We start from the raw sequence: 12627 nt of genomic DNA, 5'->3' as shown, positions 1-12627 counted from the left end.
GCAGAGTTGATATATGCAGCCGCTAATTTGTGGTTCATTAAGTCAGTTTTTTGTTTTCCAGAGAGAACATTTATGAAATTCAAATGAAAAATTAGATGTAACCCAGAACTGTACCCATCTCTTACCTCCTCTGTAATTGTAATTGTCATCTAAAGTTTTTGCCTTCATTGCAAATATGCTTATAAAGTGACATTATTTAAAGGATTTCAATTAAATATTTTTAAATTAACACCAAAGAAAATTCTGCGTTGCCAACAGTACATATTAAGTTTAAAAAAAACACATTGCAGTGAAATGCAGTTTACTTTAGGCATCAGACAGGATGTTTTCCATGTGCGTGTTTGTCTGTATGTCCATATTAACTGTTGTACCTTTGTGCCTCAGAAAATGTAGGACGCTTAGTCACCCCTGCCAAAAAGCTTGAGGACACGCTCCGTCTAGCCGAGCTGGTCATAGAGGTGCTCCAGCAGAATGAGGAACATCATGCAGAGGTGAGTGCACCAGACATAACGTGTTAGATATAATACATGCTTAAATACGCATGCATGAAAATAAATACGTCAGGCACATATTTATATGTGAAAACAAACAACGCTGCTTGAATATTAAGACCTCAGAACTATAACAACTCTTAAAACTATTTTCAATCTCGAAAAAACCTTCCTCAATGGTTGCTAGCGCTGTTTAGGTAGCAACTTTTCCAGCCCTCATCCTCTTACATACAAAGGCAGAATATATGTGTTTTGTGTTTTTAAATTATGTGCTCCGCAGGCTACACGCACAAGTACGGGAGGTCAGGCGGTACAGTATTTTTTATTTTATTTTATTTTTTGCTGTCATCAGTGCTGTGCCCTGCTCTTGCATGCCAGCCTCATGATCTGGCCTACACTGGAAGAGGCATTACATGGGCATAGCAAATCAGGACTTATTTAATTTCAGTTCAGTTAATTCAAATTTTGTTAATTGAGATTTGTTTGAAATTCAGATAGATACAGATACACAGATAGATAGATAGATAGATAGATAGATAGATAGATAGATAGATAGATAGATAGATAGATAGATAGATAGATAGGTTGGATCTATTCATCTTCCGTTTGACTGAACTGAAATTACTGTCACATTGACTGAATACATTAAAAGCATTGAAGGCATTAAAGTCAATGGACAACATTAGTACAGTTGTTCTTTTTATGTGAAATACATTCATCTTCATTTCGGTTTATTTCCAGTCTGTTATTCTAACAGGCTTGTTTTGTTTTGTTTTGTTTTGTTTTGTTTTGTTTTGTTTTGTTTTGTTTTGTTTTGTTTTGTCTGGTTTTGTTTTGTTTTGTTTTGTTTTGTTTTGTTTTGTTTTGTTTTGTTTTGTTTTGTTTTGTTTTGTTTTGTTTTGTTTTTTGTTTTGCTTCTGGTGCCAGGTTCACTAAACCATTAAAAGGAATAGTTCACCTAAAAGTCACTAAGAACACTTGTTTGTTTGTTTTCCTAACAATGAAAGTCATTGGGGTCTGATGTTTGTTGGAAACACACTGACTGTAATTATATGGACTTAAAACATTATTCATTTAAACATTATTCAACATATCTGCCTACAGAAATGGCTACAGGTTTGGAACAGCATAGTCATGATTTACTCAACAAAATTATTCATTTTTGGGTGAACTATGCCTTTAAGCACATAAAACCATTTTTTAATAGACATGTCCACTGAAATGCATGGAATTGTTTATGGTATTTTACCAAGTCCAGTCATTTATCATGCACACTGAAAGTGCATGTTCAAATGTACAGCATAATACATGCACATAAATAATTGAATAAATCTGGTAAACTGAATGGACATATGTTTTTTTTTTTTTTTAAAGCACAAGTGACAATTGGAATCTTTACCAAACAGTCTTAAGCATAGGGATTTTTTTTATTTAATTATTAAACATTGTTTCTATTATTTATTTGCTTCTTTTTTATCAAGATTTACCGTCAGTCATTCTTAACTTGTGATCATATTTCCAATTGTATTTTAAAACCCTTTAATTCTGAAGCATTTATTATAAAGAAGTGCTCAAATACAGAGCAAAAAAAATAAAAATAAACTCACATAACTCTCACTGTTTTTCATTACTTGTTTGTTGGCTGGAAAACATTGGACAGGGTAAAGAGGTATGTAGACCCTATAGAGCCCTCCTCTATGTGCATGTCGCAGCCCCTGCACCATGGATGGAGGGATTTCCACCTTTTCCTCCCCCCTCTCTGCCTGGACACCCCATCCTTCCCCTAGTCAGCTGTCCATATGGAGTGTTGAGCAAGTGGCTTGTGGTTTCACAAGCACGAGGAGGACAGTGCTTCACCTGTGGAAGCAGACCCCCAAAAAAACTCAATGAAAATGAGACTGGTCTCATTTTCACCCTTGCACAACCCCAATTATCTCCAAACTCTCCCCTGTTTTTGTGTCCTTCAGCTTGGTTTGGTCTGCTAGCTTCACTTACCAGCTCTAACTACAAATATTAAACTGCATTACAAATGCACTTCCCTGTGTTTTTTGGGAGAAGTGTTACAATAAAGCAAAGCTGCTATACTGGTGTCAAGCATACTGGTATGAAAGGTTTGTTTGAGTGGTCAGTGACAACTGCATGCTTTTTTTAAAGGAGAGGAAGCCATGATTTACATTAACTTTTCATTTGTCTAACATGCTTGGTGCATATCTGCAGGCCAGATGTGTTACACACAGCAGCACAGCTGGATCAGCAGCAGAGGAATCTCACATAATTAAACAATCGAACAGATAAATAATACAAACTACTGAGATTGTGCTGCTAATCACTGCTGCTGCTGCATGCTGGGAATTTTTCTGTTACAAGAGCATACATTCCTGTGCATGGTCTTGTGGGAACATTCACATCTGCAAAATGTGACTTTAATAAGGATGTACTTTAAATATAAATCAGTGTATGTGTATTAGACATTAACTATGATGAGCTGTGCTTTTTAGAAGAGGTGACAGCATGAGAGTTTCAATGCATGAGAAAATCTCATGACACTCCACAGACAGTGAAAAAATTACATTTCTGGACAGTCCGGCATAAATCTCAAAACTATTTGGGGTCTTTAAAGACCAGTGTGGATTTAATAACTTTTTATAGATCTGTGGACTGTCATGCTCTTAAGTATAAGAGAAAAGGCTGATCTTCAATGTATGTCTTTATATTACATGCCTGATTTTATTTTTGCTCTTTTTCTGGCTGTTGTATTGCCTCTTTCTCTCGCTGCAGGCATTTGCATGGTGGTCAGATCTGATGGTTGAACATGCCGAGACGTTTCTGTCTCTGTATGCTGTGGACATGGATGCGGCACTGGAGGTTCAACCCCCAGACAGCTGGGACAGTTTCCCTCTCTTTCAGCTGCTCAATGACTTCCTGCGCATTGACTGCAAGTATTTTAAGGAGATCTTTTCTGGACAGGTCTTTTTTTGATGCCTTATTAAATGAATATTCTAGGTTAAATACAAAGTCATTTCTATTGAAAGCATCTGTGTCTCATAGACTGTCAGAAACATTCTTTTTAGACTGAATTAATATAAAGTGCATCAATCTTATATGTTAAACAAATGTTTAAACAACAACAAAAAAAAGTGTAAAATGTTTGCAGTAGAAGCAGATAACATCTTGTGATTGTGACCAGGAGGGAATCAAAAGTCATAATCATAACAATCATAAATGTACGGAACTGGAAATTGAGATAACCACAGTTCATAATTGTGATGTTGCAGTCCAAATATATTGCATGCCTACAATAGTGTACAAATTGCATCAGAGCTAGTGTTGTTTTTGGCGGCCTGTTTTAATTTTAGTTTTAGTCTAGTCTTTGTGTCAAGCTTTCGTTTTAGTTTTTATTAGTTTTAGTCACGTTCATACTCTTTTTAGTCTAGTCAAGTTTTAGTCGACGAAAACTGATGACATTTTAGTCTAGTTTTAGTCGACGAAAACTGATGACATTATAGTCTAGTTTTAGTCAATGAAAATTGTATTTTAGTTTCTTTTTAGTAATGTAATTCTATTTAACCCAGTCAATATAGAATTTCAAACAAGGTTATCTTATTATATTTAGTATAGGGCTGTGACGGTGGCAGTTTTTTTTACCACCGCGGTAATGGACCAACTACCGGCGGTGGTTGGGGGTTATTTAAAAAAATAAAAACTCGTTTTATATTTCCACACAAAGACGCGTGATAGCCTACCACTCTGCGCTTTGAGAGGGATGTGGGACACGAGCAGGAAAGAGACCATCGATCTCTTTATGATATCTTCGTGTTTTCTACTTGATGTAAATTGGTCTGAAGAGCGAATTTTATTCTCCACAAGGGCGAGATATTTAGGCTGTGTTTGAGATTGCGCTGCCAGAGAAAGTGAAACTAAAAATCACCCGCGCGTGTGAAACGCGCTTTACAACTAAACTTGACGCGCCCTATGTCTAATATAACAAGCACAAACTGTGTTAAAAATAATTTGACATGCAAGTACAAATGTAGGCTATCTGTCCTACAGTGTTTTTCTACTTTACCACAGTAAAGAATACGAATATAATAGGCCTAATTAAAAGCAAACCAATGAAGACACGTTTATAATCCCTTTAGAAAATGTGAGTGAAGATTTGGGAAAAGAAACAAGAGATTCCATGCAGGGATGAGTCACGATTTTTGGATATTCGATTAGTTTATTTAATTCTAGAATATTGAATAGGTTGTGCGATTATTCTCTAAAATAAAATCTCCATGTTCTGGTGCTGATGCGGTGACGCGTTCATGTAACCAGAGACACTGCTAATAACGCACATAACAGCTGTCACAAAGAACCGGCAAAAGTAATGATTATGAATGTGTCAAATATACCAATGAGACATTTTAATGGAATAACTAATGGAGTAATATTGTTAAATTCGCTGATAATCGGGTCGGGTGACCAGATCGCAAACCAGAATTTAAAGCTGACAAAGCTGGGTTCACGCACAACGTTCTCATTCGTCGTGACGTTATAACATTTCGTCTCGTCTCGTTTTGGTCAACGAAAATGAAGAAACATTTTAGCATAGTTTTTATTGTGTGAATCACATTTAGTCTCGTTTTTATTCGTCAACGATATTGCATTATACATGTATTTTAGTCATCGTCACATGACCAGCATTTACGTCTCGTCTCGTCTCGTTTTCGTCAGGTGATAACGGTTCGTTGACGACAATATTTCGTCATAATTTTCGTTGACGAAAGCAACACTAATCAGAGCAGAGCTTTAAGAGACGATATAGAAGAATTAAAGGCCAAATTGTGAAACCCGCAGGGGGTCAAACCAACACATTGAATGTAAAGAGTTTGCTCAAGGCCTTATCACGTCTCTAATGAACTGAAGTCAATAGGGTGCTGTCCATGGTGCTAAAGTCACTCTGCCATGGGCTGCAGTTGACTAATTAGTGGCATTCTTTGCACAGCTTGACAGTTTGTTGTCTGGTAACCTATTCTTGATATTAGATTGCTTTTTCTGCTGGCCAAGATGGAGCTTGTGAAAGCAAAAGTGTATGTATATGTATATGTATATGTACAGTATATTACCCCATAAGTTCAATTAAAGGAACACTCCACCGTTTTTTGAAATAGGGCTTATTCACCTTCTTTCCTACATTTAGATAGGTGGGCAAATGCATTTTTTGTCTCAGTGCATGCATTGTTTTAGTTTGACAGGGTCGGCGTTAGCTTAGCTTAGCATAATGAATGGAATCCTTTGTTGCCAGCTAGCATGTCCTGAGTAAAAGTGATATATAAAAATAAAAAAAAACACCTAATTACTTCTTGTGGCCTGCGTATTCACAACAAGTACAAATAGTGATGCAGATTAAGACTAGGCGATTTCCTAGGCAGATATTGACTTGGGACTATATTAGGGGGAAGCACAGGCGAAGCACTGCTACTTGGGCGCAGAGATATCACGCCCAAGTAGCAGTGCTTCGCCTGTGCTTCCCCCTAATATAGTCCTTAATATATGTCAATATCTGCCTAGGAAATCGCCTAGTGTTAATCTGCATCGCTATTTGTACTTGTTGTGAATACGCAGGCCACAAGAAGTAATTAGGTGTTTTTTTTGTTTTTTTTATATCACTTTTACTCAGGACATGCTAGCTGGCAACAAAGGATTCCATTCATTATGCTAAGCTAAGCTAGCGCCGACCCTGTCAAACTAAAACAATGCATGCACTGAGACAAAAATGCATTTGCCCACCTATCTAAATGTAGGAAAGAAGGTGAATAAGCCCTATTTCAAAAAACGGTGGAGTGTTCCTTTAAACCTTAAAAATATGAGGAAAATATTTTAAATATGAGGGAAGAACAAAACACTACACCTGGTTAAGATATTTATCTGACACAATTAAACATGAACTACAGCTACAGGTTTTATTTTACTCTGCAAAAGAAAATGCATAGGAAAAAAAAACGCTACAACATAATCAGTTATTAATATTTCGTCCATTTTCTCTTGTTTTTGCATGTGTTCATAATATATTTGTATGACATAAATAATTATGTCCTTACAATTTGGTTTCATGTTATTATCACACACAAAAAAAAAAAAAAATCGACTCTGAGCACAACTACACAATATGATATAACAAAATCTTTAACACATTTGAATAATACTTGAATAAAGTTTGAAGATGTCAGTTTTCCTAGGCCAGACATGGACACTTTTTGTTTGTTTGTTGTTTATTAATTAATTTATGTTTTCATTTTTTCATAATTTTTTTTTTTATTGTTCTTTGTTTGCTTTTATTTATTTTTCTTTAACACATGAATAATACACTTCTCATAACTTCTCATTTGTAGCCTTCTATGAGAGATTGTGTCTTATTTATTGTGTTATTATTTATTTAATAACATCTTAAAATAAGACGGATGTGGAATTTTCTTTTAATAATCACTTTTAAAGAAGAGAACAAATATAGTTTTTTATAGATGGTCTGTTATTCAGCATCCCAGCATTAGAAAGCTCTTCTCAAACACAAAACTAAAACACTGATGCACCATTCTTAACACCATCTAGTTCCCCATAAACGCACACATATTACTCCTCCTCACTACAACACAGAAACACACATCATCTCCCCCTGGCCTCCTCACATAAACACAAACACAAGCAAACACCATAAAGCGACAGCCTAAAGCGTGCACTACATCTGTGGAACAGGACATTCAGCATGGAAGGTCACTATCGTCCTGTGCCTATAGCACTGATCTAGGCATGAAATATCCTTAACACCAGACAGGCGCTAAAGAAGTAGCTATTCATGCTGCTAATGAGGTCTAAAACAGAGGAGCCTGGGAGACCCCACTGCCCTGGCCACTCGCTCGCGGACAAACACAGCCAAGTGTGCAACCACCACCGCTCAAATGGCTAATTGGAACAGAGCAATCAGGGAAGCAAACAAACATGGCACCTACTGTGAACGATCGACCTTGAGAGAGACCAGAGTGAGAGAAATAGAGACGCTATGCTTAGTCATCACATGCTAAATCATAAGGCATTTTCCACCATATATATTGTGTCCAATTACTTTTAAAAAACCATTAGATGTAAAAATTCATTGTTTTTTGTAATGAGCTATTAGATATTTTTGGAACACAAAATCTAACACAAAATTACCTTGCAGGAAAGGTAGCTAATATATTTTTAAATATCTGAACAATTTCTGCTGCATGGGTGGGAAGACAATAAATAACCACATTAATTTTCCTTCATTTTTACATAAACTTAATTTATGAGAAAGTAAAAGTCGGCATGAAACGTAAGTTGCAATAATAATCTTTTCTTAATAAAATAATCTTAATACAATAATCTTCTTTATCCAAGTGAAGTGGCTTTTCAAAAAAAAAAGAAAAAAGATTTATAATAAATACTGCAATATTCCATTAAAAATTCCAATAAAACATTCGTCTTGCTTTTTCAGATAATCTATGTAATGGGAAGTTTCATAAGCACCTGCAAGACCTGTTTGCCCCTCTGGTGGTGAGGTATGTGGATCTAATGGAGTCCTCCATAGCTCAGTCCATACACAGAGGATTTGAACGAGAGTCTTGGGAACCAGTCAAGTAAGCCAAACACTTTTTCACTTCAAGCGTTAGTTCTAGAGATGTTAATTCAATTAGTACAATTATATATAAAAAAAAAAAATGTATGCAATTAATCATGCCCCTTGGACTTCTGCAGTCTTTTCATGTGTTCAGAGAGCAAGATGGAATCCAGCAGAATGAAACAGACCTCGGGGGTCTCGTTATGTGTTTTTGTGTCTTTTTGTTTTTTCGAATCTTTCTTTGCACTTGTTTGCTTGATTTTTAACGGCTTAACGTGGTCCTATATTACTTTTTTACATTTCAACTTTATTCAGAGTGTAATGTTGCTGTTAGTTCAATAAGCATTGTTTCTGGCGTGGTCTGGTTGAGTTGCATTGAAAGTGTGTTGAATCTCTTGGTTATTGTAAGTGGTATGACATTTCTGCTTGAAGCAATTGACCAATCACAACACACTGGTCCAGCTGACCAATCAGAACACATTGCACTTTTGGAAGGAGGGACTTCACAGAGACAGGAACAAAACAGAGGTTACTTACAGACCAGGAAGCGAGAGGTGCTACAACAATGTTGAAGGTAGGGTAGGCTATTTCAGAGTGGCTAGCAATAGCAAGTTAGCTTTGAAACCATGAGATCCCACCCTCCCTTCAGAGGCCTCCTTCAAAACACATGAACGCACACAGCAGAGTCTGCAGAGCGTTACGAGAGACGACGTTAAACTACCTCATGTCCCAAAGCACAAAACTTTACAATAATAATGAACGTAAACAACTTCGAGAGCACTGACTTGTACCACCTGACTGCTGCAGATTCATTTCGCTGTTGATAGTGACATAGAAACACATAATTCCAAGTCTGAGGACGTGAACAGCTCTTAATTATGGTTACGACATGGCGTGAACGCTGCATAAGCTTGTTGTTTTGGTTCAGGAGGAGCTGTTTGTTTGCGGCACTCAGTGACTGTGTGTCTACAACTCTGCATAGTCTTACAGAACGCGATGATGTCGTGTGACGCCTGCGTGAGCAGGGTGCGCGGAGGTATGGAAATACACATGTTGACAGGCAGGTAGGACATCGTATCATTGCATTCGGTCCGAATGCAATGATTGGACAATTTTTTGAGTCCTGAGACTTCCACAGAAGATATATATACATGGTTTAATATTTAGACCACTTCTATTACTGATTGCTATCAGGATGTGAAGAGAGTTTCAGCCAGTATAACAAAAAGTGTTTATAGAAAAAATTGCCTACCCTACCTTAAAATTTGTGAATACTTTAGTTTTTTGGACATTCAATCATGAAAACCTATTCTAGTAGACCCCAAAAACAAAAACAAGACTTTGAAAAGGGGCATAATATGTCCCCTTTAAAAAACTAATTAATAATAATTGTATTTTATGTACACCCAATTGTATAATTGGGTGTATTTTTGAGATTTAGGTTTCTTTTTCTTCAACTAGCTCTAATTTTCTTACAGTCCTAACCAGCTCTGCTTGTTGAACGTTTATAAACATTTTTGCATGATTCCTAAATATACAAGAATAACTTTGAATCACTCAGCAAAGCGACATAAGACAAAGTGTGCGACTGTAGGAATGTTAATGCTAATTGAATCAACAATCTGCATTTCAGCAGAAACAAATGCGTGTTTTCTCATAAAACCAGAGCCAAAGTGGTGATAATGTGATTCACTCCATCACATGTGCACTTCTCATCTCTGCAACACCATCTTCTCTCTAAATGAATTCTTCATCTTGTGCTATAAACATACATCATCATCCATGCTTTCTTCTGTGCATCTACATCATTGCATTCTTTTTTTCTGTTTCTTTTTTCCTTTCCACAGGAGTTTAACAAGTAATCTGCCCAACCTACCAAATGTGAATCTACAAATGCCTAAAGTACCAAATCTACCAGTGTCAGTTAATCTGCGACCAATGCAAATGCCTAGCTTTTCCACCCCCAACTGGATACCGGGTTTATCTGAAACTGAGTGTGTACTGAGTCTGTACTGGATTCTAATACATGCATGTGTGGCCTTAGCATCAACATTTAGTTCATATTTTATATTTCAATTTGAATTCACCCTTAATTAATTGTAGACAGGTTTCATTGAAATATTTGAATTAGGAAAGTCTCAAGAGGCGCATCTACAGTTGGAATTTGGAATTGAGGATTTCAGCATGAATTAACATTTCTAAAATGCAACATCACACAACATTTTACAATGTCATATTTTTTTGTTGAGACAAATAGTTAAAACTAGAGATTTCTATGTTTGCGATAATAATTTCAAAACCAAATGACATATTTTTCCAATTTAAAGCAATCTGTTGTTGATTTACGATGTTTGGAATCACTTTCATGTGTCATAATGCACATAAGGGACAATAAACAAAAACAGATGCTTTGACATTCTGCTATACAAAAACAGATGCTGCAGGCCAATATCTTACTAATTGGGGTTTTTTTTGTAGGTAAATACAATTTAATGTTTTAAATCATAATTTTATTTTATCATATGATAGAGATGTATACGTAGAAAGATGTTTCCATCCTAAAGGATCATTTAACACTAAACCACATTTTCTAAGATGTTAACAGAGAACACATCATAGAAGACAATTTTAGCATCCATTAATTTTAATTGAAGGAGAAAAAAATGTATTTGTATATATATACAACAGATATAAAACAACAGATATATTGACTCACATTAAGGTATGGTAGTAATATGTACATAAAATCAGGTAATTCCAAATAGTTAGCAAACATTTTCTTAAAACTGTATTTGTGGACTCAAGTACTTTGTTTACATGGTTGGAAATTGTCTACACTAGGTGAGCCAAGGGAGTTTTAGCTTATATTTAGACATGATAATTAAAAAAAAAAAAAACGATTCTCCAAACCTTAGCATTTCACCATTTTCCAGACGAGAGTGAAATACCTTCAGCGCTGCATTTATTGGAAAAAAAATTATGCATGCACAGACACACAGACATGATTATGCATGCTGAGTGACACTCGATCTCTAAGGTGTAATGATGGGTAAACTCCAAAGGTTGCCAAAACTACTGTAGTTGAAGCCACCAAACTTCAGTCACAAAATATTTGTACCTGTCTAGTCATGTCAAACTCAAGCTTAAAATACTTTCTATTTACAATTTGGTTAGCACTTTATTTTACAGTCCTGTTCCGCATGTACATACTATGTACATATTATAATAATTACAAAAACTGGGTAATAATATTTACCTACCCCTAAACCTAGTTACCTTATATTATCTTCGGTAAGTACAAATAATGCACAGTGCACTGTAAAATAAAGTACAACCAGAATCTGTGTTTACAATAAACCTGAATAATGTTTCAGTAATATATTTATGCTAAGGCCACAGCATGGAAATAGCCCATGGACAATTTGAACCCAAAAAGCCCTAAGCATGTTGAAGTGTTGGAAGATACAAATACAGTATCACACCATAAAAACATGCTCATGTTTTGATAGCTGAATATTAAAGCTGAAGTGTGTAATTTCTGCACTAGCTGCACCAAACAAAATCACAAAAATAACTAGAAAATGAATATTTGTCAAGACAAATGTTGAATGATTTATTAATATCAAGCCAACATGATGACTGACTCTTCTTTGTTCAGTCAGTTTGCCCCGCCCTAAACTCATGCCATTGGTTGAGCCAATGTTGTTCGTTTCAGCCATTGAAACAAACAGATTGCAATTTTGTTTTGGTGCCGCAGAAATTACACACTTCACCTTCAACAAAATTATTCACAATAGCATGGTGATATGATTAGATGCTCATCATTGATATCTGGTCATGAATAAGTGATGCTACTTTAACATCTTGTATCTTTCCAACATCTTCCTCCTTTCCCTTTTTCTATTAGAATAGAATATGATACAGGTGTTTTTCCTCTTTCTTCTTGCTGTATTTGCTGGGTATGGGGTCCCAGAATAGTAGCTCTCATTCTGTACCCTGCCTTGAGATATAGGGTGTTGGGGATAAGAATACTGAGGGAGATCACCCCATCCCCCTCTTGGTTCTGTCCTGTTTCCTTCCGTTCTCTGAAGTGATATACAAACTTCAGAGCAACAGGCATCTGCTTTCAGTAGAAACCAAATACAAGACTCTAAAAGGACTTTACTGGTTGTGTGAGTAACCCAAACTTTAAACTGCATTGTTTCTCACAACAGTGTTTTTTTACAAAATGGATCAATAATGTTTTGATTGACATCTAATTTGGCCAGTTTTACAAGAGTATACGGTTTCATTTTTTTTTTTTTTTTTAAGAATTCCATTTCAAAACTTTTGCTCATACAGGGTTGTTTAAAAGTCCAATTTTCTAATTTAATATAACATTTTTCATTACAAATTACTGTATATTATCAGCACAACATGAAACACAACATGTATTTTTGAGTATGTTTAACTTTTCTTAGTAACCTTATTTATTTATTTTTAATCCTAAAACTTTATTTTTATTTTAGGGGAAAAAAA

General features: G+C 35.7%; 1 protein-coding gene across 8 annotated transcripts in view; it reads left to right on the top strand.

Moving 5' to 3' along the window:
* Positions 1 to 12627, top strand: part of cadpsa (Ca2+-dependent activator protein for secretion a) — a 127813-nt gene that overhangs the window by 90854 nt on the left and 24332 nt on the right. For 6 of the 8 annotated variants that reach the window (XM_084100565.1, XM_084100564.1, XM_084100563.1 and 3 more), the window contains 4 exons: positions 385 to 491; positions 3270 to 3426; positions 7987 to 8128; positions 9957 to 10103. In XM_084100565.1, the coding sequence (XP_083956691.1) occupies positions 385 to 491; positions 3270 to 3426; positions 7987 to 8128; positions 9957 to 10103 (553 nt within the window). The remainder of the gene's footprint in view (positions 1 to 384; positions 492 to 3269; positions 3427 to 7986; positions 8129 to 9956; positions 10104 to 12627) is intronic. The other 2 variants (XM_084100567.1, XM_084100566.1) reach the window with 1 other exon arrangement.

Source organism: Abramis brama (assembly GCF_963993115.1).
Source record: "Abramis brama genome assembly, chromosome: 23".
NCBI classification, from domain to species: domain Eukaryota; kingdom Metazoa; phylum Chordata; class Actinopteri; order Cypriniformes; family Leuciscidae; genus Abramis; species Abramis brama.
This window is presented reverse-complemented; position numbering and strand designations above follow the sequence as displayed.